Source organism: Patagioenas fasciata, chromosome 2 (genome assembly GCF_037038585.1).
Source record: "Patagioenas fasciata isolate bPatFas1 chromosome 2, bPatFas1.hap1, whole genome shotgun sequence".
NCBI classification, from domain to species: Eukaryota; Metazoa; Chordata; class Aves; order Columbiformes; family Columbidae; genus Patagioenas; species Patagioenas fasciata.
Window position 1 is genome coordinate 14,973,614 of NC_092521.1, and position 27,340 is coordinate 15,000,953.

General features: G+C 40.3%; 2 protein-coding genes across 2 annotated transcripts in view; one reads left to right on the forward strand and one right to left on the reverse strand.

Moving 5' to 3' along the window:
• The window catches only part of SNTB1 (syntrophin beta 1), a 116,400-nt gene extending 108,726 nt beyond the window's left edge, over positions 1–7,674 (forward strand). The window contains exons 5-7 of the mRNA XM_065831035.2: positions 793–989; positions 3,419–3,609; positions 5,010–7,674. Coding sequence (XP_065687107.1) covers positions 793–989; positions 3,419–3,609; positions 5,010–5,102 — 481 coding nt within the window. The 3' untranslated portion in view covers positions 5,103–7,674. The remainder of the gene's footprint in view (positions 1–792; positions 990–3,418; positions 3,610–5,009) is intronic.
• Positions 7,675–10,512: 2,838 nt separating this feature from the next.
• Positions 10,513–27,340, reverse strand: part of MTBP (MDM2 binding protein) — a 33,198-nt gene continuing 16,370 nt past the window's right edge. The window contains exons 16-22 of the mRNA XM_065832184.2: positions 26,774–26,929; positions 25,161–25,256; positions 20,655–20,921; positions 19,159–19,405; positions 17,925–18,038; positions 15,203–15,268; positions 10,513–12,868 (exon numbers count right to left, since the gene is read on the reverse strand). Of these exons, the coding sequence (XP_065688256.1) occupies positions 12,833–12,868; positions 15,203–15,268; positions 17,925–18,038; positions 19,159–19,405; positions 20,655–20,921; positions 25,161–25,256; positions 26,774–26,929 (982 nt within the window). The 3' untranslated portion in view covers positions 10,513–12,832. The remainder of the gene's footprint in view (positions 12,869–15,202; positions 15,269–17,924; positions 18,039–19,158; positions 19,406–20,654; positions 20,922–25,160; positions 25,257–26,773; positions 26,930–27,340) is intronic.

The following is a 27,340-nucleotide window of genomic DNA, read 5'->3' on the forward strand; positions in this document are numbered from 1 at the left end:
TGCCATGTACCTGAGTGAATTCTGTATTCAGTGTCCACACTTCTGCAGGAAAAAAACAAACCAAACAAAACTAAAAGGACAGCCTTAAAGAAAAACTAAATATTATGAGGTGTTGATTTTCTTACTCAAAATTATTCCCTGTGATTAGTGTTTGCGCAGATGAAAAGAGCTTTTCTGGTCACGGGAGGTCAGCTGTTGATGCCAGGCAAAAATATAATTGCAGCAAAAAGTGGGAGAATTTCAGATTTCAAATAGCTGCAGCATTTTGCATTTTACAGGTTCCTTATGGGAAAAATATGCACAAAACAGTACTCTGGCATCCGCATATTTTACAGAACTTCTTACTTTATCTGCCTGCATTTATTTTTGTTTGCCTGCGGGTGTTTAAGCTTTACGATAACTGCAGCCTGACAGTGAGAGTCAGATTCAGCTGCCTCGTCTGAGCGAGCACTTGTATCTGTGGACCCAATCCCGTCATCACAGACTAGTCAGTGATGTCTGTCAGTTCCTCATGCACAGGGATGTTTTCTACAATGCATTAGGAGTTTTTGGGATGTCCCCATCATCACCGGCATGTATGGCTGCTTCTGTACTCACTGCCTTGGACCTCCACTCTTCTGAGTGTCACTAGGAGTCACTTTAGGTCCAAATACGGAACAGATGCAAGTTTGCGTGCTCCCAACTCTGTGTGTTTAGGAACATACGGAGCAGAGGTGTGCTCAGGTAGGGATTTGGCACAGTGCGTTGTGTCAGCATTGCAATCCACTGAAGCACTTTCAATTCCACCTGCAGGTTGGTCCATTCTGGCCCAGGAAAAGGCTCACCGCAGTCTGGGATGGATTTGTCTTTCGCAACCCGTACCGGTACAAGGCAAGGGATCGAAACCCATTTGTTCAGGACAGAGACCAGCCGAGACCTCTCACTGTGGACGAGGAGCATAGTGCAGGGCTGCCACAATTCTGCAGAGCTCATCACGGAAATCACCACATGTGAGTAATGCTGTGTCTCCACATGTTGGGGCACTCGTGGGTAGCTCAGGCTCCTTCTGCTAGAGGTGATTAATTTAAAAAAAAAATGTGCATATTTAGGCTTCTATGTGTTTAAAATATTGTCCCCTTGGTTTCTGAGCCAGTCACAGGTGGTGTGATACCTGTGTGTTACACAGTCACGATTAGTTTGACTTCTGGTCTTGTTTTGGTGTGTCATTTCAGACACAAGTCAGCCATGCAGGGCTGCATGTTATGGAGGCATGATCAACAGAGATTTGTCCAGAAACCCACAGGGAGCTTTTCCTACAGAGGAAAGAGGCAGAGGAGGACCAGCACATTCACAAGTGCAGATTGGTCATTTATTCACCCAGCTCTGTATGCTTGAGAAGAGTGAAACAAAACAAAACAAACAACCAAAACAGTCCAAAGCTACATTTCTCTCCCTGAACATCAAAGTGTCATTTTCAGCACTTCTATACACGTGTTGTGGTTTAGCCCGAGCTAGCAATACAACCATGATAGCCACACACTCACCCCACTCCTCACTCCCCCAAACAGGGGAGAGAATCAAAAGGGAAAGGAGAAACTCGGATTGAGATAAACATAGTTTAATAAAATAACCAAATACTAATACACTACCAGTAAAGATATATATAAAATAGAATACAAAATAAAAGATACTCAACTCACAAACTCAACCACACCAAGCAGCCAGTCCCAGGGAGCAGCCACCTGGTCCCGAACAGCCAATCGCAAAGAGAGAAAAAAGGCAAAAAGGCTCAGAGGCCTCTGTAAAACGGCAAAAGGCCGAACTAATGAAATCCTAAACCAAACTCCCTCAGCTCCAACAAAAACGAAGAAGAATGTGTGTGAGAGAGAAAGCGCCAAAGAGTGAGAGATATACCACAAGATCCTGATTCTCCTTAAATATGAAGCATGACGCTAATGGGATGGAATACTCTTACTGATCAGTCTGGGTGTCAGTCAAGCTCTGCCTCATCCATGCCCCCCTTCCTCGATGCCTCACACCTGTGGGCAGAGCGCTCAGAATGTCCTTGGCTCTCAGACCAGAGCAATTAAAAACATTAACTCTGTCCTGGGTGTTGCATCTTGTTCTCAAACTAAGTCCAAATAATGACCGTGCTAGCTATGAAAAAAGGAGGTTTCTAACTGCATGAAGAAAATTAACTCATTTTCAGTCAAACCAGCACAACATGCAAAATCAGCTGCCATCAGAGTAATCAGCTGCAGATGCTCTGTATCGATACCCCATTCAGCCAGGTAGCTGCTAGCCTGGGGTGGATCTGGGGCTGTGAGGCTGCACCCCTCTCTTGAGAGCCCCCAGGATCTGGGAGTCCTTCCAGACTGGCTCACCAGTTGGCAGGGCTGTCAAAGCTGAACATTATCTCCATTTTTAGCCTAAAAATGTGAGAGCAAGGGCCAAAGCACGAATCTCCTCCGTGACAAAGGGCAGGTCCAATTTTGTGAGGCTGTCGGTGCAGCCACATGCTGCTGAGCATGGGGACACCTACCTGAAGGCCGCCAGGCCCTGGGCCTCACAGGGAGCTTGGGCTGCCGTGTGAAGACCTCCAATGTGGAAACCAGCCAGGGGGTTGAGTGGGAACCACCAGGAGACCATGTCCATCTCCTCAGCCCAGGGATGTGGATGCCTAGCTTTTCAAAACAAGGAGGACGTCAGCCCCTTCCTTTATGGCAGTGCTTCTGGGCTAACCGCTTGGCAGAATTGTTCACAGGAAAGTGGTGGAAAAGGGAATTCAGGATGTGAACACCTAAACTTACAGTTTTTTAAAATTTGGATCATGGCCTGTGTTTCTGAGCTGAGGGGAAGATGCAGGCTTTCTGCTGCAGTAGCTGTTATATACAGTTATCTGGGCCCTTTTTCAGTTACCATGACATTCATGAGGACCCAAGAGTATCTTTGTCAAAATACTTTTGGGAAACCCTTTACAGCTTCTAATTTTGGTGTGCATTGCGTGCCGTGTTTATTGATTTTGGCTATGTCTGTTAGATGTAAGAAGAGTAGCTATGACTTGGTCAAGGTTTGGCCTAAGCCGCCTTAAACATCAGTAGATCGTTTTTGTGTCAGCACGTAGATGTACGCTGCAACACAAAAAACACAGCGAATAACTGAAAGAACTGACATCGGTTTTGTTACCACCAAGCACGACTTTAGTCTCTGTGTTTACACCATAACTAAGAAACCTTGCTTGGATCTTGCATAACAGAGTGATTTCTGTTGTCTTTCCAAATCTGCGGGTTTACAGTTAAGAGCGTGATTAGCCCAGTTTTAGGATAGGTTGGTTTCCACAAGGTACTGTTCAAACAAAATGTGAATGCAAATATCTGCAGACAAATGGAATTTGTTGCTTTTAAGAACATTACACCCTAAATTTTCTTTCCTTCTTCAGCTTGCACGTATAAAAGCCAGGAGTGTCGTTTGACCATCCATTACGAACATGGATTCTCTCTTACAACTGAACTGCAAGATGGTGCCTTCTCTAAGACAATTGCACAGTATCCTTATGAAAAACTGAAAATGTCCTCAGACGATGGGATAAGGATGCTTTATTTAGACTTCGGAGGAAAGGATGGAGAAATTGTAAGTACTGCATTTAGCAGGGTGATGTATGTTACCATCTCTTCAGGAGTCCTTCATCCTGGGGGGAGTGGAGAAGCACTAAGGGAAATTCAATTAGATGACCATTATAGGTCCTTTCCAACTGAAATATTCCATTTTCCATTCTATTCTATTCGATTCAATTCGTTTCTATTCTATTCACAGCTGGGCGGTACCAGGTTCCAGTACCAGTATTTAGACACTGTGCTTTCTAGTGCAGCATGATGATCTGGCTTTATAATAAGATAAGCTAAAAAGAGAGATAAAATGGTAAAACCACACAGAGGGACAAAGGTTAACTTATATTTAAAAACAAATTGGCCACTGCATAGCCAGAATTTAGAATTTTTATACATATCCATCTCACTTTTTAAATGATTGTGGGTAGAAGAACTTAAGAATAAGATATTATTAATTCAAACATACACGTAGGGACTTCATGTTATGATGACAAGCTGTTTCAGACATTTCTGAGCATCTAGTTGTTGAAAAAAGTTGAAGACTACAGATGTAGCGCAAACTGTCTGCTTAGGCCTTTAAGGCAGCTGTCGCAATGCCTAAAAATAAGGTGCTTATTCCTATGAGCAGTTTAGATACCATAAATTACACATGTAAACATGGTCTTTCCTGCCAAATTTTTTCAGCAGTGCCTGAGTACAGTGGGTGCTTAATTCTTCACATCACCTTTGATAACGTATTCTGTGAGCTGCTTATTGTCAGGCTTTCAGAAGTGAATTTGTTAGTAGCTCTCAGTAAAGCTGATTCATGACAGGTGGAAAGGGAAAATCTGGTTTATTTTGAGGTGAACCTAGCACTGAAGCTGCTGTCTGCACTGACAAGCCTGTCATGCTCCGTAAGCATGTGGGGAGATCATCTGAACCATAAGTATGGAGAAAAAAAGTCCCCATTCAGTGTCCCTGATGGATGTATGAGCAGAGAGAGGATCAGCCATGCAGCATCAGCTGCAGGTGCAGTATCCCAGCTTCAGCTGGGACCAACAGCAGCTGCAGCGGGTGTGGGACACAACTGTCCCACCACCATCCCTGGGCAGAAACAGAGCCCGAGAGGATGGAGAGGTGGAGCCCGTGTGAAGCCTGCTTGCGGCATCTGACTCCGTTTGCTGCTGCTCACCCAGGTGGATGCAAGGCCAGAGGCACCAGGATCTCATCTGGTCTCAAGATGCTTATTATTTACTTTCAGTAAGCTAAATATTTGCAGCTGTATGCAAAGAAGAAACAATATGCTGTAATAAACGGTTGTTATTAATAGAAGTCTGTTGAAAATACCAGGCAGCCATTAATCAAGTACTCTGTAAATGATTGCTTATTTGAGCTGCAATCTAATCTAATCATCCTCAACTTGATTTCCTTCTGTACTTTCAGCAACTGGACCTTCATTCCTGTCCAAAACCAATTGTGTTCATCATTCATTCCTTCCTGTCGGCAAAGATTACGAGACTTGGCTTGGTGGCATAAGCGGAATACATCTGTTTCTGCACAGGAAGACAGAGCGACCATGCTAATCTGAAGTACAGTCAACAGCAACAACCCGTACCAGCCAGCAGCACACACCAGCTTGGGGTTCAGGACTGAGCCTTGGTCATTTCTGCAGTCTTCCAAGGCCCAAGTTTCATTTTGATCAGCTAAAGAGGTGGCATGACAAGGAAACAGTGGATTTCTTTGTAAATAATGGGATTTTAAAATCCCATATCAGACAGTAAAAGCGTGTAGCACCATATGTGTAAATGTTTCAGAATCATAAATTGTGCCTATTTCAATGTAATCGTTTCTATAGAGTAAGTAAAGGGCTAAGCAGACAAGAGTGGGTGTTGATTGTAATGCCAGCTCAAGGTTGTTTGAGTAGAAGTTCTCCAAACAAGATTGTCCCACCACCCAAAAGTAAAATATATTTTTCTGTGCTAACCTGTGCCCCACTTACAGAAGATTTTTCTTTTGGGGCACCATCAGAACCTGTTGCTTCAATACCCAGCAGAGCAGGCAAATGTGCACCTTTGAATAGGATGCTCTAAAGCAATACAGAGGTGGTCAGTGAGCAGCTGGATGGTCCCTGCTTGGCGGGGACACCTTCAAATTAAACGGTAATGACGCCTTGTGTACATTCCTAGCGATGGACCTAACACAACAGCGATGTATTGAGAGCCCAGTGCCAGCGGGGCAGAGGTAGAAATGTCCTCAAGTTGCCTGAACCCATGTTGAAGCATGACTTAAGGTTCTGCCAGCACATTTCCACAGAGTTTTCCAACAGAAAGCCGTGCTGAGCCTCCTGTCCTCCTACCCTACCCGTGTCATCCCCTCGGCTCTGCTGAGGCTGGTTATGTGATCTGGATAGAACGACAAATGTGAGGAAGGAGGAAGACTTGATTTTTTGAGTTTTCCAGATTAGATCAGAATGGTTATTCAAGCAGCTCCCCGATGGTGAGGAAACGCATCAGGGCAGGAACATGAGCTGCACTGCCAGAAAAGCCTTAATATGGAGGGAACAGCTCCTAGGAGCACAACTTGGCAAGTCTATTTATTCCTTGCTGGTGAAACTGAAGAGATTCACCTCTGTACCCATAACTTACTAGTTCCTGTTTTGCACCACAACTTACTATTTTCACTCAAAACATGCCAATCTCTGAGTGTCAGCCTTGTTCTCAGTTCAGCTGAGCACGAAGCGGGCGGTGGGCAGGACCTTCATCCTGAGATCACACACACACCTTGCACCTCAACAACTCAACTGGCTTAGTGTGGTTGGGTGGGAACAGAACGAAGCAGAACAGGGATGGCACTTACATTGCTTTTATTTTGTAAACAGAACTTCTTCATATAGGGGTCAATTTTTGTTTGCTTTTAGAGTTTCGCCCTAAATTTATACTTTGAAGGACAGGAATTGTACAGGAAGTAATAAATCCGAAGGTTGTAGAAGTTTGCTTGTCATACTGCAACACTTTTATTCTTGAGAAAGCCCACAAATTTCAACTGAATGTCACTTGACTGGCAAAGAGGAAAATTAAAAACACAGTTTGGTTTCATGTTGATTTTAAGTTAAATCTTGAGTGTTATGCGTAAGTCATCCTGTTTATTCGCAGTGCAGGAATTAGTTTGTGGTGTTTTCCATAGATATCTTAATCACTGAAACTCATTAAAAAATTAAGATGATGGGCTGAATTCACAAAAACTGAAAATAATCATTGAAGAACAACAGCCAAGTCCAGCATCTCCCACAAGCCAGTTTAGGAGGGGATTCACCCAGCTCTGAACTTGGGTTTTACTGTCACGGTACTTGCACTTAAAAATTAATTCCATTTGTAAATTCACACATTACATAACTTACCAACAGTTTCCAAATGAACATTTCTCATTTAGCGACCACTGCCATTCACGTAACTTTCTCTGGCAGTTGTCTGGGTCTCCTTTGGCTTGGAAGCTTCTAGGAGAATGTCTTCTGAGAAGCGAGAGCGGTCGGTACACTGGGGGACGGGGTCTTTCTATATGAACTCACATCACGTCACAAAGTACAACATTGTGGGAGGTTTCTAAAAAGCGATTCAGGACACTTTTATTGCTGTTCCAAAGCATAACTTAAAAATCTGGATGCAGGCTCCTACAAAAGTTCCAGAGGTTAAAGTGAAAACTTGCGTACTGTGGGGTAGGTTAAATACATAAGTAAACTGTACTGCACTATTTCCTTCTTCCTTTAACACTTACAAATCACTGGAATGTTATACTTAACATGTATGTGCATTGTAAATATTACAAATTCCTATATCAGTGCCAACAATTAAATGACACAATATGTAATCTAAGGTGCTCAGTACTACATGAAGTATAAGTGAATAACAGTTTGCAAAGAAAATTCATATTATATATATATTTATAGAAAAAAATAATTACAGATGCTATTTCTTCATTTTCAGATTTCAGACTGATTCATATTTGGATGGGATAGACAAATGAAATATGGACCTACTCCACATTTATAAGAGTGTAGTGAATATTTATATTTTAGAGGAAAAGAATATATTTAATAAAGTCATTTATTGGATTTTTGTGAGGTGAGCTTACTTTGTACCCAAACAAGCTGTTTCAAAGGCTGCACCTTGGTTTCAGCTGGGGAAACTACCTTTGAAATCTCATTCTATAGGAATTCAGTTACCTGAGTGAACTATTCATCATATTGATAGAACAACTTCTAAAAATTTATAAACAACAAAACATATAGGAATGATATGTCAATGGCGCATTGGTGCTTTCTCTCAAGGAAGCTCGGTGTTCGTGTGACAGTGGCGCTGTTGATGACGGGCTGAAAGCAAACTCCCACAGCACTTTTTTTGCTGTTGGCATTTACTGAAAGGCCACGGGGATGTTCTGGGCAGGTTCAGACTCACCTGGTAAAGGTACACAGTGCTTTCTGTGTTGCTGGGCAGTTAACAGAAGTTATTGAACAAAACAAAAAACAAGCACCCCTCCCGTTCCCACCACCCCCCCTCGAAAAAACAACCACAAACCCACCAACCACCAAAACCAGCAGAACGGAAACTTCTGCTCAAGCTTCTACATTCGAGGAGTGAAGCCAACATGTACTTTGCTTAGTTGTTATGAACAGTTATGGAAAAAAGGATGTTTTTCTTCTCCTTTAATTCCTAACCTAGCAGCCTAAACAGAAAAGCTAACTGTGGAATTTTAAATCTCTGCTTTCAGTCTTACCTGAGCTATGGCAGGAAATCCTAAATCCCATGGAAATCCTAAAAAGGGTTATACGAGAGTTTTGCTCTTTTCACAAAATCCTGACTGTACATTGAACAATCTGATCATAAAGTCTGTGTAGCAGCTTGACTGTTAGAAAGACTTGAATACATATTGGGGCATATATGTTACTGGAAGCATGATATTAGGTGTTTGTTAAAAAAGTATAAAGGTGAACTGCTTGTGTTCAGGGCAGCACACTGATCTTCCCTAAGAGTACTGCTCTTTAAGTAAAAGTAGCATCTCTCTTAAGGTATAATACTTTAAAAATCAGAACACAACTCTTTATGCATGACCAAATAAATCACTACCACAAGCATAATTAGAATTGGTCTTTGCCAGTTAATGAAATTAACATTTTCTCTTTCTACAGCAGGTAAGTATTCCTGCTTCCCACAGGCCCTGCAGCTCACTCTGTCCAGCTCTTGCCCTTCGGTAGCACAGCTGGTTTGAAACAGAGGTTGATCTGATTTCCATCTGCAAAGAGATTTCTGTTTAAAAGTTAATTGGAGTTTCTCTGGTTTCAGTGGAAACGGAATCAGAGCCTCAACAAACACATCCCAGATTGTTATGCTATCATTGATTTGTAAGTTTATCTTATTTTTCACGAGTCAAACTGTCAGGTTTATAACTAGCTGTTTACTAGGGCTATTTATATATATATATATATATACACACAGTATTACTATAGCATATAGTGTATACATACTTACATATACACACACTATTACTATATATACTACTACTATAAAGTAATTGGGAATTGTATTTAAAATGGAACCTTTGAAATCTTAAAGTCACCATCAAATTCAAAAGAGTAGATATTAATAATATACTAGCAAAATGTCAATAAACTCTCAACCTGCTTGATGCAAGTGAACACCAAGATTAACCAGGACAAAAGCTTAATTTAACACCATGAGGGGAAAAACATTAAATATTGAAGTAACTAAGATTAAAAATTCTGGCAAGCGTATTGGCTGCTCTTTCCACATAGGATTAGCTTTTCAGTTTGTTTCCTTCATCAGAATTTCTGTGCTTATGTAAATAATTAGAGGCATTAGAAAACAACTTCCAAGGGAGAACTGGGGATCCTGTGAAGTTGGAAAAGCGTTTGTACCCAAGTTAAGTTCTGTGGTAGCCCAGTGATATTTGTCATGCAATTGCTGTAATATTAAAGTAATCAAATCACTAAGTGATTGCAACTCCGTCAGTGTTATCTTACCCCAAACTTGTATAAGCACATTACATGGATTAGGGGTAGACCGCAAATGTATATTGGTGAATATGACTAATATCCTGACTTGCAAAAGGAAAGTATGCAGAGGCCAGACTGGATTTGGGGTTCACCAGCCACAAAAAAGGACATAATTTTAGGTTCAGAGGCAGAGATTGACATTACAATCTATACCACATACGTTACAACACACTAGCTGAGCTATGGGAGCTCCTAGTGTGGGGTTTTGAAAGTACGGCAGATGTAAGAATTTGGTTTAGCACTGTTAGGTCTAAACATTTTGCATGCTTTTTTGTAGGTCAAGATCCTGCACAAAGACAATTATCACAGCTCAAATGGGACGGTGTTATTAAGCCAGGATAATAAACTAGTTATCACTTACCCTAAAAAACCCCAACATAATAATGAAGTGCAAATGAGACATGGGCAGCACTGTATTTAGTTCAGCACTGGCATTCATGCAAACAAATTATACATCAAAATGCTTATGCTTCCCTAACTGCTCTGCTGCTCATTATTTCCATGTTCTTTGAGTCTACAGAATTAATTAAAACAATAACCATTGGGCTCTACTTGCTCATCAAGTAAGATACATAGTATGTAAATCTAGGGCTCACTATGGACACCACAGAGCAGTAACAGAGGGAAGAGAAAATAAATATATTTTTAAAAAGCCCTTTTTGATAGAAGCCCTTCTACAGATGCATGCAGATAGTTCTCCATCAAGAAGGCCAGTTAAACAGTATTAAGGCTTCTCTTTCTCTTTGGAAGTAGAGACTTTATTCAGTATAACAATAATAATAATATATATAATATATAATATATATTATAATATATATATTATAATATATAATATATAATATATATTATAATAATATAACAATGATAGGACAAGGGGCAATGGGATCAAGCTGGAACACAAGAGGTTCCACTTAAATTTGAGAAAGAACTTCTTCTCAGTGAGGGTAACAGAGCACTGGAACAGGCTGCCCAGGGAGGTTGTGGAGTCTCCTTCCCTGGAGACATTCAAAGCCCGCCTGGACTCATTCCTGTGCGACCTCACCTAGGCGTTCCTGCTCCAGCAGGGGGATTGGACTGGATGATCTTTTGAGGTCCCTTCCAATCCCAAACATACTGTGATACTGTGTAATATTGGATGTTAAGGAAGATTAATATCTTGATTAACATCTTTAACACATCAGAAGTTGAAGTGTTCATGTATTTTAAATTGTTTGGCTCTAAGAGCATTCACACAATTACGGGAAGAAAACCTTTCTACCTTGAATTCAAAGATGTGCGAGATGTACACAGTAATAAATACAGTAGAGCAATTTTGTGCATGCATGCATTAAATAATTATCTAATCACAGAACCACAGAATTGACTGGGTTGGAAAAGACCTCAGAGATCATCAAGTCCAACCCTTGGTCCAACTCCAGTCCATTGACTAGATCATGGCACTAAGTGCCATGTCCAATCTCAGTTTGAAAACCTCCAGGGACGGTGAGTCCACCACCTCCTTGGGCAGCCATTCCAATGCCTGACCACCCTCTCTGTAAAGCATTTCTTTCTAATATCCAGCCTAAATTTCCCCTGGCAGAGTTTAAGCCCATGCCCCCTTGTCCTATTGCTGAGTGCCTGGGAGAAGAGACCAATCCCCACCTGGCTAGAACTTCCCTTCAGGTAGTTCTAGAGAGTGATGAGCTCACCTCTAAGCCTCCCCTACCTTCACAGTGTTTCTATTTCTCTAAATCAGTAAAACCCTTTAAGCTATTAACCTGGACGCTACGAATGTGGCATTTGGCAGACAAATGTAATCCTGCTCCAGGACGCCTGTTGTACTCACTAGAGCCTGTTGTCACAGTAAAGCAGCTCCAGCTTGGCGGTTCAAACAAGTGCACACCCACCTAGAAAAGGTCTTGTAGAGTTCAGGAGAACAATGCACATCAGAACAAAGGAACAGAAGAGCTAAATGTAAGATCGTGTTAGACAAAAAAAAAAACAACTCCTTAGGGCTCGGATTTACACAGAACAGAATTACTCAAAGAATAACGTCACAAAATCAGGAAGGCTCTTTAGAGAATGAGTAGATTTTACAGTATTGAGTCTAACCTACACATGGTTTAGTTTCATTTCTTTTTCATATTGAATTTCATTGCTTAACTAATTATCCCTCCAGGAGAATTATAGCAAACAATAAGACTGCATCTCTATCATTTTTAATCATGTTAGTTTATATGATGAATAGGAAATCCTTACACTGTGAAATATATTTGTTGTGGTAGGAACTCCTCATCTCAACATAATACTAACTTGAATAATTACACTAGTACAAGCCACAGCCATGCCTGAGACTTAAGCAACATGAGGCTGAATTTAGTATTTTACTATCCTTGCAACTCAGGTAGAAATTCTTCTTTCCATTACATTTCATCATAATATGGCAGCTCTTTCCCCGCTCTTACAACCACTACTGCCATCAGTTCGATTTTCTCCTTCCCCATGACAAAAAATCTCCAAACTCTGTTATGACTTGTTTCTAAGGAATATTACAAAGAGTACACGTGAAATTATACTGGAAATTCAGCTTGTAAAACAATGATCCTTTCTTTAATGGGACTTTGCTTCAGGTTTCAAGAGAGACGCTTTTTGCCTTTCTTATACTACAACATAAACATAATTAGAATTGGAGTCACATTTATCTCTGCTTTTACCTGCAGAACAGGAACTGTTCTTAATTATTCTATAAAATGTCAACGGTCGACACTGTAAATAGCTGTTACCACAACAGCAAGTAGTAACAAAAAGAAGAGAGGTCTTCACACAAAAGGGTAAAACAAAGTAGTTTTGTCATTAAAATTAAATCTGATGAGGTTTTTTATTCACATTAAAAACAAATATACTGGTTAAAAATCATACAAAGCTTTATCAAACCAAGTCATCCATTCTCCTTTTAACAATGAAACATAATAAATATGGATATAAAATAAAACCTTTTTTTCATTTCAATTTTTTAAAAAATTAAAACTTTCAGTATAAAAAGTTTCAAAACATGCTGTGACGCTTGAGAATTGAGTCCATATAATTACACTGACCAAAGTCCTTCCGCTGTATAGATATGTCTGTGCGTGCGTTAGGCCATGTAATGTTTGTCTTACAAACAGAAGTGCTCTGTCTTGGCAGTTCCTGGGAACCTGGGAATAGCATCCATGCAGTAGCTCTACTTGCCAGTCTTCTCCAAAACCCATTCAATCACCTGGGAAAATAAATGAGAAAAATGATTTATTTAACTCCAGTTCTTGAAAGCAATTTAAGAACATCTCATATACTTCATAAATTCTTTCTTTATTGCCACCTGTGTAGTGTCCCTAAGAACATCATCTACACATCTTTTAAAGACCTCCAGGGATGGTGACTCCACCACTTCCCTGGGCAGCCTGTTCCAATGCCTGACAACCCTTTCTGTGATTAATTTTTTCCTAATAACCAATCTAAACCTCCCCTGGTGCAACTTGAGGCCATTTCCTTTTGTCCTATCACTTGCTATTTGGGAGAAGAGACCAACCCCCTCCATGCTACAACCTCCTTTCAGGTAGTTGTAGACAGTGATAAGGTCTCCGCTCAGCCACCTTTGCTCCAGGCTGAACAGCCCCAGTTCCCTCAGCTGCTGCTCATCAGACTTGTGCTCCAGACCCCTCACCAGCTTTGTTGTCCTTCTCTGAACTCTCTCCAGCACCTCAATGTCTTTCCTGTAGTGAGGGGCACAAAACTGAACACAGGATTCGAGGTGTGGCCTCAGCAGTGCTGAGTACAGGGGGACAATCACTGCCCTGGTCCTGCTGGCCACACTATTCCTGATACAAGCCAGGATGCTGTTGGCCTTTTTGGCCACCTGGGCACGCTGCTGGCTCATATTCATCCAGCTGTTGATCAATACCCCCAGATCCCTTTCCCCCAGGCACTTTCCAGCCACTCTTCCCCGAGTCTGTAGCACTGCCTGGGGTTGTTGTGACCCAAGTGCAGGATGTGGCTCTTGGCCTTAGCTCAATGATCCAGCCAGTCCAGATCCCTCTGCCTGGCCTTCCTGCCCTCCAGCAGATCAACACTCCCACCCAACTCAATGTTGTGTGCAGACTCACTATGGGTGCACTCAATGCCCTTGTCCAGATCACTGATAAAGAGACTAAAGTGCCCTGGGGAACACCACTCGTGACCGACCGCCAACTTGATTTGATTCCATTCACCACAAAAAGAACTGTATTTAACTGTACAGAATGTCATGTTGTTAAAAAAAAGGCATTTTTAGATCCCTGGAATTGGGCTACTTCACCCCACTCTCCCCATGTACCAGCAACAAGGTGCACACACCATGCTAAACAGCCAGTGTTTCCAGCACAAACAATTCCTAAAGCCACAGAAGAAAGAATAAAGGATAATTTGTGCACTGCCGTATCTACCCGCCGTTATTACTGCTGTTTCCCAAACAGTGTCATTGTTCAGACCACTGACTAGTCCTGGGTAATTGTATTTTTATTTTATAAGGTAGTTTCAAAGTATTTTCTAACACAAGGAGAGGTGGCCAGCTTAGGAGATCCCCTATTTTAATGTCTCTCTTGCCAACAGGAAACATATGTAAAACTACCAGTTGGTCTCTGCAGACAAAACCGGTGGTAAGAAATGGTATTGGCACAATATCCCAGTTCAACATCAAACATCACAACCCAGGTAGTTTTTGAAACCTTATGATCTGTAGGAAGCAATTCACAAGGGAACACAGAACAGAGCACAATAAATACTGCCCTCATAGAATAAATTATCTGGGGATGTAGCATTTTTTTTTAAGAGTTTGGGTTTTCTTACTTAACTACCCCAGTCCAAATCCTTCCATCTAATTTATGATTTTGAAAACTGTACTGTAAATATGCATGAGATACATCTATATATATTTAAAATCATGGAGTCACTTCAGCATATTTTTCAGAATTTTAATCAAAGAGTTACTTAATTTCTGGAGGACAGGAGTATTTACTCCCGTCATTTGCTGTGTTACTGTTCACTAAGTCCCACCTTACACATAAATAAGTTTATCTAATATCCCTTGTGCTTACAGTTATTCGCAAGCTTAAAATTACTAATTTACATTGCTTCTTTTAAGAAATTTATTTCCTTTTATAGATACCTTTATTGCTTCCTAACCTTTGAAAAAAAGGTTATTTCCTTCAACACAATGAAAAAAATAATTCCCTAACGATCCAGGCTTCTCTCAAATGAAGAAAAGTCTCATCTCTCCTTTTTTTTTCAAGTGATGTGGAAACACTTATCACCTTCATTTCCATTTCTCACTGTGGCACATCATACTGGCAGCTATAATTAAAATACCATCTAAAACCTGAATATATGAAGCCAGAAATTTTGCCATGGGACTAGTGATTGAAAGTTTTTGTGAAATCAGAGAGTGAAAGGAGATCCACAGCCAGAGGAATGCATCTCTTCAGCTCTTAAAACTGTGGACTAAACCATCCTACAGCCAAGCTGCCACACTACATTTAGCCTTGGGTAGTTACAGGAACAAATCAACTAATGTTCTTACCTGTTTAGCGCTGTTATTTGCTGTTTTCTTCATTTCATCAAGAAGTCCTCTTGAAGTTTTAAGATCCTAAACATGAAACACAAAGCCACAGAAATTAACAAACTCATATGGTCATTCTAATTTGGATTATAAGAGCCCTAAAAACCACTGGGGGTGTTACCTTTTATCATCTTGTTCAGAACCACAGATTTTACTTTTTCTATAAAAAAATAAATAATCTAAATCTATTTCAAGGGGTTGCAGCTTCCCCTCCAGCAGCCCAAACCCAGTACACTCAAGCGTGCGACTGAGCCATGCTTTTGCTAACCTCCCACATACTTCCAGATTTTTCTTCTCTTAAATCTTGTTATTCAAAGTCCTTACAGTCTTGAGTGAAATCTTATTTCTATATAAAGATAGAAATCAACTGTGTGCTTAGGCTGCAATACAGGAAATGAGAAAAAGAAATGAGTGCAAGAAAGTAAAAACCTAGAATGTCTTGTCTCTTTTGCAGTCCAATTAGCCCAACCTAATAAACTCTCTTGAAAAAAGGCTAGCACATAACTTGCCTGAAGAGAAAGAAAGAGTAAGAAAATTCTTTTACTACTTGTCTCCAAAGGAAAATTATACCTATGGTATCAGGATTCTGAAGCACACAGCACAGAAAAGGATTCAGAAGGCTCCTACAGACTTGGGGCTGTAAGACAGTTCAGGAGAACAAAATCCTGCTACATTTCTCTCTGGATCAGTGTTCCGAAGGCCAGGAGCATGGCAGCACTCCGCCTTTTGCTCTTCAATGTGGCAGAGAACCATGAACCCCTCCGATTTCCTTACTGACTCACGCCTACATAAAAACTTTGTGATTTTGCATCAGAAGTTCTTCCTTCAGGGCATATTTCAGGAAGATTTTAGGAACACTTACAGAACGACTGTGCAACTGTGTTCTAATCATTTAAGAAGTTGGTGCTCATCAGCAAGATGTTCTAATTGTCTTTGCAAACATTCAGCCCTCTTCAATTGCAACTTCATTTAGCTTAAATCACCTTTACTGAAGTTGACTAAACTGAGTTAGTTCACAAACACTGATAGGCTGAACGCCTGCAAATGAACAGAAGCAGCGGCTCGGCATGTGAGCAATAGCTTTTAAACACCCTATACTGTAATTTAACTCGATTTTGTGCTCAGACTAAATAACATAGGCTCAAGCACTGACTCACAAGGTCTCCTGGGTATTGTGCACAGAATTCTCATCTCCTCTTAAAAATGAAGTTGATGCAATTCTACACGGTGCTGCCAAGTCAGTACGTCTTAAATAGTTGTGCACATTCACAATGCGTTCACAAGGACTTCTGTGATCATGTCAGGGAAAGTGTGGCGTCCCTCAGGGGTTGGTACTGAGACCAGCGCTGTTTAACATCTGTCAGCGACATGGACAGTGGGATCAAGGGCGCCCTCAGCAAGTTTGCCAATGACACCAAGCTGAGTGGTGCAGTTGACACACTGGAGGGAAGGGATATCGTCCAAAGGGACCTGAATAGGTTTGAGAAGTGTGTCCATGCGAACCTCATGAAGTTCAACAAGGCCAAGTGCAAAGTCCTACACCTTGGTCAGGGTAATTCCAACCAAATATACAGGCTGGGCAGAGAATTAATGGAGAGCAGCCCTGAGGAGAAGGACTTTGGGGTGGCTGACAGGCTACAACATGACCCATCCATGTGCTCTTGCGTCCCAGAAAGCCAACCGTATCTTAGGCTGCATCAAAAGGAGCATAACCAGCAGGTCAAGGGAGGTGATTCTGCCCCTCTGCTCCGCTCTGGTGAGACCCCACCTGCAGTGCTGCTTCCGGCTCTGGGGCCCACAACATCAGAAGGACATGGACCTGCTGGAGAGGGGCCAGAGGATGCCACAAAGATAATCAGAAGACTGGAGCACCTCTCCCTCCTGTGAGGACAGGCTGAGAGAGTTGGGGTTGTTCAGCCTGGAGAACAGAAGGCTCTGGGAAGACCTTACAGCAGCCTTCCCGTACCTAAAGGGAACCCCTAAGAAAGCTCGAGAAGGACTTTTTACAAGGGCATGTAGTGATAGGACAAGGTATAATGGCTTTAAACTGAAAGAGGGGAGATGTAGCTTAGATATAAGGAAGCAATTCTTCACCATGCGGGTGGTGAGACACTGGAACAGGTTGCACAGAGAAGCTGCGGATGCCCCATCCCTGGGAACGTTCAAGGTCAGGCTGGATGGGGCTTAGAGCAACCTGGTCTAGTGGAAGGTGTCCCTGCCCATGGAGAGAGGTTGGAACTAGATGATCTTAAAGGTCCCTTCAAACCCAAACCATTCTGTGATGGTATGAACTAGAATTTGTGAGTCGGTTGTGTAAGCCAAGAGACTTAGAACAAGAGGGAAGCTGAGCTGTCACAGCTATGGCTGGCAGGTGGCTACAACAGCGCAGGAGGCAATATAGTAGAAGCATGACCTTATCTAACAGATCACTGCTTTTACATGTTATCTCACATAAAAGACTAGTGGTTTATAAGATTAAAAAAAAAACAACACCAAAATATACTGTAAAACTAGCTTCTGCATTTGATAACAAATCCAAAGGTTTATCTACACAATCTACAAGTGACTAATACACCACTAGGAAATATTAGCTTAATCAAGTCTGAATAACCCACAATTCATCTCAAGTTTTATTCTGCTTAGCTAAGCACAAACACCTGTAAGAGTGTTGTCTTCTAGTTACCTTTAAGTAGAATTTTGATATCTCAAATAGACGCTGGCTGCAGGGTGCAAAGCACTTGTGATCCTCTGCAATTCCATGTTTTTGAAGAGTCTTAGCAACGACCTCCTTCAGCATCTTGGAAACAATAGAAACACACTCAAGAGCTCATCCCAACTATAGGCATGAAAAATTGTCAAAGGGAAGGGAAGGGAAAACAAAAAAAACTAAAAACCATTATCTTTTTTGATCTTGCTTCTGTCTTTACTCTATTGGTCAAATGCCATCAACCCACTGACCAAATTTGGACAGAGTTATTTACCAATCTATTTCCATTTCTGTCATCTCAAAAATTAAGGAAATGCTTACATGTCAAAGCAATGTAAAAAAAAAAATCAATGAACATTCACATGGAGCTTGGAACACAGAAAAAAATTGATAATGGTTTGGGTTTCCTCTTCTTCAAAATACTATTATATAGATGGATATATATTCCTTTTCTTTATGTTGATATTCTCTTGACAAACCCACATTAAAAAAAAACAATTTAAAAAAAAATCAGATGCTACAGTCAGATTAGAAAATTTACACTGACATTCTTTATATCAGATGTTTAAACTGTGCTTACTTGGTTCATCCCAACTTGCCTTTGACAGTACGACATCAACATTCACACAGTGTCCTCTCTAGTACTCTGAGATTAATTTAAAATTAGTATCATCAAGCCAGGAACAGTTTTGTGTACTGTATTTTAAAAGTGGCAGTCCTAATATATACAGCTATTAATTAAACATTACTGCATCAAAGTACTTAGATGTTATCTCAAGTAATGGACTTGTACAACTACTGAAATATCTTTTTATTCCCAGAATAGCCTGTTCTTCCACAATAGCTTTGATCCTTCCAGAACAGATATTTCTTTGGTGTCCTTAGGTTTTATAATAATTATCTACATTTCATAACTCCTATTCATTGATATCCATTCCCACCTCTTTTATTCCTAGTTGTTATCTCTCTCAGCCTTAATTCCCTGGGTATGATATAATACTCCTCAAATACTTTTTCTCTCCTTGCTTCTTTAGCACTCTCCTCAATGCCTTCAGGATTCACTTACCCAAGTGAACAGAATGAAATTTAATAACAACAAATAGAGATGAAAACAGTTCCCTTTGAGTTAAAAAATTTAAAAAAAAATCAAGTCACATGGAAAGAAGTTAAGGAGATTCTTTTTCATGAAGCAAACAACATAAACCTTTACCCTTGTGTGTTTTTGAGATCTCGATTCCTTAGCTGGCTTTGAAGTATCAGATTCGGTTGCACTTGTGCGACTTGCTGAGCCAACCTTAGCGGTTACTTTTTGGGGCTGACCAGGCTGTTTTGATGGCATCGAAGCTAAAGAGACTGATCTTTCTGAGCGCTTCCTCGTCACAGCAACGGTATAGTGACTCCCACTACTCCCGCTTGCTTGAGAGAGGAGAGAATCTGTACTCCCAGACTTGGTCAGTCTAGAATGAAAAAAAAAAAAACCAAGATAAACCAAACTTTTAGATTGGGTACTGACTCTTTTGGTGCCTTTGTTTCTGCTATAGAGGCAGAAACTGCTAAGATAATAAATACTGCACGTTCCTGCAAAAAGCATCTGAAAACAGCAGACAGGATCCTATTACATAACATTTTTGTATTAGAACACCACTTTACTGACCGATTTGGTCTCCAACATGTAGTACCATTGCATCTCTGATTAAGAAGGTCTAGAACTGAACTGAAAAAGTGAGATAACTAAGCAGATAAATTCTTTGGAAGAAGGGATATTTTTGCATAGGCATCCTTCTAGATAGCCAGGAAGAGCAGAGTTTACTTGTCTCCAGTCTCAGGATAATATAAAACTTATTTAAACTATCTAATTTATTTTGGCCCTACAGGAATGTCACAACTCACCTTTAACTTTGGGAAGCTGGGCGTTACAATTCTACTGGAACATTGTAAGGCTTGATCCTTCAACTGTAAGAGTGTTAGTAATTTTGCAACTCCAATTTATAAAGTGCTAAGTACAATCACATCTTCTTTTCTAACTATTCAGTAAGCTCCAAAGATACAGTTATTCCTAAAACCATACTTCTGTTGAAGGCTTACTCTGATTAGATTGCAAGTTAAGACTGGAAAGAAGGAACAAGTGAAGTATTACAGTAAAAAGTGAATTCAGAAGTGGCGTTACATAGCAGGTATTTTTTATTGATGCAAAGAGTTTGCATTTTCAGAGTGAGCATAAAGTACAAAGGGAAGTGTTAAAAACTAGACTTCCAGAAAAGATTTTAATAAACTAGGCTGACAATAAGTTTGAATTTTGGTAGGTCATCTTATACCAGCAGTTCTTTGGATTAGGAATTCAAGTATTCTGTTTGTACAGTGCTTGGCTTTCTAAACCTTTAGTTATTTATTTGTGCTGCAACAGCACCGACAGTTTCGGTCTAGATGAGGCTGTCGTCTTTTCAAAGGCACTTGAGACTTTGCAAGATACAACCCCAAATCTCTTAAACAAAAGGTGTCTATGCTGCATGGTTTTGATTAATACAATGCTATCAATGACAGGTCACACTTGAGAAAAGAAACGAACTTACAGAAAAGGATTAAACAACTAGAACATTAGTCTAGATAGCTTCACTAAAAAACATTTCAAGATGAAAGAAAAGAATCATTTCACAAGAAACTACTCAAATCTTTCATGCTAGAGACTTCTTTTATTCAGTGCATTACCTTTTCTTGGGATAAAAGCAATCCAAGTCTTTTGATCGGCGTTTTAGCCTTGATGCCTCTGTTTTGAATTCACTTTGTAAAGACTCTCCATCGGGGACACTGCCAGGCTCTGACAAGACTGCGGGCGATGGGAGAGGGCTCAAGCCGACCGGCATGGGGCAGCACTCTTTGGTGCAAGTAGTCTGAGTTTCATAGCGAATAAGACGAGTTTGAAGTTCAGCATATCCCACGTCTCTCTCTAAGGCTCTTCTGTTATCTAGACAATATCTAAAATTGAAATTAGTAAGAAATCTGCGAAAGTCTCTGCTTTGTTACAATCAGAAAACAACAAAAACAAACAAACAAACCCCACCCAAAACCAAATAAACAAACAAACCCAGAACCATTTACTTTTGACTATCATATAATCTCCAAAACTTTTTATTGTTTGGACTCATGTACAGTTCTGAAAGACACCTTAAAACAGCCCAGTAAATTAATACATGCCTGATGGATTTAGCTATTTTTAAGTCTAACGCCAACAAAGAAGTTGAATCACATACTACCCCGCTTCCTCCCAAAAAAGGACCAACCCTGAAAATAAGCCCTAGCATGATTTTTCAGGATTTTTGAGGGTGCTCAAAATAGAAGCCCTACTCCAAAAATAAGCCCTAGTTACAGTACATTAAAAAGTCAATTTAAATAGTGACCAGGCAGCTATACATGTAAAAAAGTAATAAGTCTTGGAACAAAAATTAATCTAAGACCCTGTCTTATTTTCAGGGAAACAGGGTATTTTTAAGTCTTTTTCTCTCTGGTCTTACAAATAAGATTTCCATGGACATTAGCACAACTTTTTCCTTGAACAGTAAGTGATGGATTAAGATGCTGACAAAGAATTTTTTGCTCCTTATAGTCAGCTCTGTGTTACATTTGTATCATCAGTCTGTCTATTTATGTTACCCTCGTTAACACGCTAACCAGCATGACATACTAATAAAACAGCAATGAGGCCAGCTCTGAACCCAAATACATGATGAACCCAGCAACCCATAATGGATACAATATCTTCAGACCTCAGACCTTGCAGGTATTCACCACAACTTTGACACTCAGAAACTATCAGGTTATTATATATAAAATTATATACTCTAATAGGATAATATGGTCATACAACATGCCTCGGTTTCGTCCTGGGAGAATGCAACTTTCCCAGTCAAACAAAGCCACCAAACCAAACAACCAACCCAGGATTTCTTCAGTGTATGTGCCATAAGAGAACCACATAGGAAATGCCTGAAAAAAACATCTCAAGGTAACGTAATAATTTTAGAAAGAGCCAGATTGTGCCAAAAACTAGGTTGCTGTGAGACTGTATTGAGCATTAAGTATGAGGTAGATAGGGTACAGTAAGTGTTTTAAATGGTATTTAGCATAGATTCTCTGCTAACCGTGCTCATTGGAAATGCTGCCTTTAGCTTTGTCCAAGATAAGCACTGCTATGTGAGACATTCACATTTTTCAAATGCTAAAAACACAAACATGTCACTGAACAAGAACAAGCTTCCCAGTTTCCTATTGGTTGCTAAGAATAAGTGGTTTGATCAACAAAACCAAAAGAAGAAACTGCATTAAATACGGTGGAGCTGAAAGAGAACAAATGAACAGTGCAAACTCAGTGAAACATACTCATGAGATTACAACAATACAAAACACATCTGAACTAACTTTTCTTTCATGTAAATGATTTCCAGGATTCCAAGAGACCAAGGTGTCATTGCCCAGTAACTTATATTGCCTCTACTGAGGGAAAGGCAGCAGCATTATCCAATGTTATCCCAACCTGTTCCTAAGGAGCATTCCAAACAATGGGAGCTCTCTCTCAGCCCACCCTCGAAACTGCTTAGCAATGTTTCCTACTCTTCGTAACTCTAGACATATTTTTCACTTTCATCTCTAACAGGGAGTCACGTTAAGTTGCTAGATCTGATTTTTCCACTTCCTTCAGAGTATTTTCACATTCAGGGAGAAATTCACCTTTTTAACAACAAACCGGTGAATCTATTTCTACAGCTGAGTAAGACTTTCCACTAGAAATAAATTCATTATCTGATAAGAGTGCATTCTCTTAACTTACGAATTTCAAGGTATTTAATTTTCCTTATTTATATTCTCAGTCCCCTGAGTAATCACATCGCCTACAAAAATAAAAATGTTTTTATCTTTAGAAGTTAATTTGCTATTTTACTCAGTCTGCTTTAACGGCAATTACTTTCTCTTTGCAACACAGGATTCAAGTGTTTGGCACAGGTTCATTACACTAGAAATTTGATTTAATCATAATTGCTACTCCTGGTTTTGTTGACAAGACTTCACTTGCAAATATAAATAGAGAAGCTATGCAGATGGAAACTGCAATCACAACTTCATGGTACAAAACACATCTGCTCCAAAAGACCATATGATAGTCTTGCTACAATATATTCTGCTCGTACAGCTGTAGGTTCCTCACTTTCACACCCGTTTCTACCATCTCACTCTACTGCTTCCCTCCCTCACTGTGAGCACATTCCCCTTGTAACATTAATATGCTGGGATCTCAAAGAATCATAGAACAGCCTGGGTTGGAAGGGACTTTCAAAGGTCATCCAATTCATCCCCCCTGCAATGAGCAGGGACACCTTCAACTAGAACAGGTTGCTCAGAGCCCCATCCAGCCTGACCTTGAATGTCTCCAGGGATGGGGCATCTAACACCTCTCTGGGCAACCTGGGCCAGTGTTTCACCACCCTCATTGAAAAAGAATTCTTTCCTATGTCTGGCCTGAATCTCCTATCTTTTAGTTTAAAACCATTACCCCTTGTCCTGTCGTAAGGTGCCCTTCTAAAAAGTCTGTCCCCATTCTTCTTATAAACTCCTTTTAAGTACGGAAAGGCCACAATTTGGTCCCCCTCAGAGCCTTCTCTTCCCCAAGCTGAACAACCCCAACTCTCTCATCCTGTCCTCACAGCAGAGCTGTTCCGCCCTCTGACCATTTCTGTGGCTCCTCTGGCCCCTCTCCAACAGGTCCATGTCTGTCCTGTGCTGAGGGCTCCAGAGCTGGACACAGGACTCCAGGTGGGGTCTCACCAGAGCAAAGCAGAGGGGCAGAATCACCTCCCTCCACCTGCTGGCCACGCACCTTTTGATGCAGCCCAGGATACAATTTGCCTTCTGGGCTGCAAGTGCACATTGCCAGCTCATGTCCAATCTTTCATCCACCATCTCCCTCCTCTCCACAACACTCAGGCCTCTCTGCGGTGTCCCCCTCTCATATTTTGCTCTGAGAAGGGGCAGCACAAGCCGTGCAGTGCCCCATTTGAACCCCCATGCACGCTCCCTGCTGGGACCGGGCAGGTCAGCGAGCTCCCACATACCAACAGACAAGGGCCAAGTGCCTTCTTCCCACAACTGGGAGGACAAATCTGCATTTCTCCTGTCTACTCAGTTGCCCATCTCTGCCTTTTGTTACAAGTCTAAAAAGATTAACAGCATCATGAGTTACCACTTAGAAAAAGAGAAGAAACAGATAAATGAACAGATGGAACGACTGTTTCACTTCCCTCAAGAACATGGATAAAATTACCAAATATTAAACATAGGTTTAACCAAACTATTTCTGCAGTTGTTTGGAAAAAAAAAAAACCAAAAACAATAGTATCATTAGTCACATTCTGATAATCTGAAAATGCGATTTTAGGAGGCGGCAGAAATCTGCATGAACACCAAACTGCCTATGCTTGGTATCCACTGAATTTCTTAATATATACTGCATTAAGATTAAGAGTCTGTTTACATAGAAGAGTTATGCTGAATTATCTCCTTTAGCATTTGTGTATGTCCTTTTTCTCTTCTCCTCAATGACAATATTTATATTTTTCTAAACTATTTTTATACAGCTACGTTATATGACATTTTCCCATCTGAAGCTTTGATGAATAACTAACGCTGGCTGTCTGGAACTAAATACAGTCCTAACCACATAGATTCTTTTGAAGATTCTTACCACTAACACTTGCCTGCTGGTTTTATCCTCAGGTTCCCTGAAAATAGAGGTAGCTTCACAGCAGGCCTCATAAACCTCATGACTATTAATCTGAAAGTCCCTGCAATTTAATATCAAAGTAGAAACTACGGGTGTAGTTCACTCACATGCTGCTCTGGCGACTTCATATGTACTAACAAACCGTTTTTCCCTTGCCACTTCTAATTCTGAATTAAAATTTTCAGAGACACTGTGAATAGCTAAAGCAGTACAACTTAGAAAAAAAGAAGAAATTAAATGCTTTTACATTACCATCACGGCAGAACTGTTGCAATTTAAACCAGTGAATAAAATAAAGGTATGAAAGGGGGAAGTGGCATGTGCAAAGGAAAAGGATACATAAAGTTTTCCATAATTAATGTTCACGTTACTTGAAAGGTTTCTAATTATACTTTGACCAGAAGCTAAAAACTAATTTGGGGAAAAGAAGCCAGGAGACTTACTCAAGTCCATGATAATGGCATCCAGCTGCTTTTTCAAAAGGCAAACCTCTGAGTTTCCGAGGAGTAAGTTCTGGTGTCAAAAAGAATGCGTTTTCACTGAAAGGAAAAAAAAATTAGATCTATTTTAACTAGTTACAGTCAGGATAAATTACACTTCCAGAAGTCAGAAACAATTGCCTTGACACAGGAAGACCAAAGCAGCATGTCTTGTGGCCAAGCCCCTGGGGTACAGCATCAATGGAAAACTAAATCTTTATTGAAGTGAGAATTTAAGTTCAACTAACTAACACCTGCTGAGCTATTATTATTACAGAAGCCCTTAGATATTTCAACCAGTTTGGAGGTCACTGCTCCAAACAATTTATCAATAAAATGAGGCAACTATAACCCCACTTCACAATGGGGCACCTGAGTAGTAGAATGATCTGAGAGGAACTGGGAATTGACCTCCCATTTCTCAACCCAGTGCTATAATCAGTGAATTCCTTCCCTTTAGCTTCAAGTTTTTGTCTCTCCTAACAGTCGCTTTTCCCAGGCTTCATAACTAACCACTTACCTCCTGTAATATTTGAATTCCAGCTAGTATCTCTCTGCAACTAAATCATATGGATGTATCTGAAAACATTTCAACAGAATAAGCTGTAGTAAGACAGAAAGAGCTTGCTACCAGATCCTAGCATATCCTGTAAGGTCACAGCCAGTTACTTCTAGAGAAGAGAAGCCGTCAAGATGTAGCAGTATCTGAAACTTACACATTGCTTCAAGTTTTATTCACAGACTGTCTCTGCAACATTACCATTGAAAAAATTATCTAGGGAAAACACCTATCTAGCCAGATGGTCATTTAGAAAGACTGAGAGTCAAACCTCTAATCTATCAAACCTCTATCTAAGCTCAAACATGGAAAACAAGTGAAAACTCCTTTAATTCACTGGTCTCTCATAAAATCTCTTTTTTTCCTACTGTTGGTCAGGAAAATTTTCGGGTCAATAGTCACTGTGCTTGAACATCTATTGTGCAAAGCTGCCGACTGCAATCTAGTGATGGATTTTCATAGGTTTTCTGGTTTCTTTTCAGATGAAGAGGAATACATACGTACAGTGTAAGTCACTGGCAGACATTGTAGCCTCCAAGCAAAAATATTGGGTCTGTTTTATTAATTAGCATCTTGTTTTTGTCTTTATACTTCCCTTAGGTATTCAAGATCTCTGAGTATTATGAGACTCACATTAAGGTTTCATCATAATTATACACATATAATTTATCATAATAATTGACAGAAATCCAAGCAAACTGGGCAAACCACATAAGACTAGTGAGAGGAATGCTGGGCCAGGGTGACATGAGACAAATACAGTTAAATGGGCTCAGTTAGTCCTTTTTACACTTTAGTTTTCTTCTTATTTAGTCTCCTCTCCACTGAATGAAAGAAATTACACCAATAAAATTAAAGTTCTGCCACAGAACAGGCATGTGATGTAAAGATGTTGCAAGTTACAAAGTCAGATCCAGTTAGGCAATTTTGAGACTCTCATTCAGCCATTATTCCCAGTCCCCCACACCAGTTCCGAGTGTGGTGTTCAGCGGTTTCAACATGCTGGATTCATACATACCGTTTGGGAATCTGTAATGGCTGAAGATCCCCTACGGGCAGCCCTTCTGGTGTGAAATATTTCAGTAATTCTTTAGCGTCGAGCAATGTCAGCGACTCCCGTTGGCTATCTTTGTGCCCCAGTAACTGGTCAGACGAACATGCAAACATAGAAACTCTGAAAAAAAGGAAAAGAAAGACCAAATATTTTTTTTTCTTTTCAATGCAATAATCTTGTGGTATTAAAAAAAAAAAATCACTGCTAGTCTGGAGCAATTAAATGTATTTCCAAAGTACAATGAACAAGGTTGCTCCTTGGGAACATTTACACAAATGTTCATGATAAACTATACTTGATGCAAATTCTCTACCATCCTACTGAAGTAATTTCTTTGAGATTTTATAGTTTAGTTGTGAAATACAACATGGGAAGTACATTATTCATCCCGTTTTTCCATTTATGGACCTGTAAGATTGAAAATTAATCCCTGTTAAAAAAAAGTATAACAAAGTTCTCTCTTTGCTACTGTTAAGCAACATGCTGTACACTGATACAGGGTAAGCGGAAGATAACCAGTTCAGAATACTA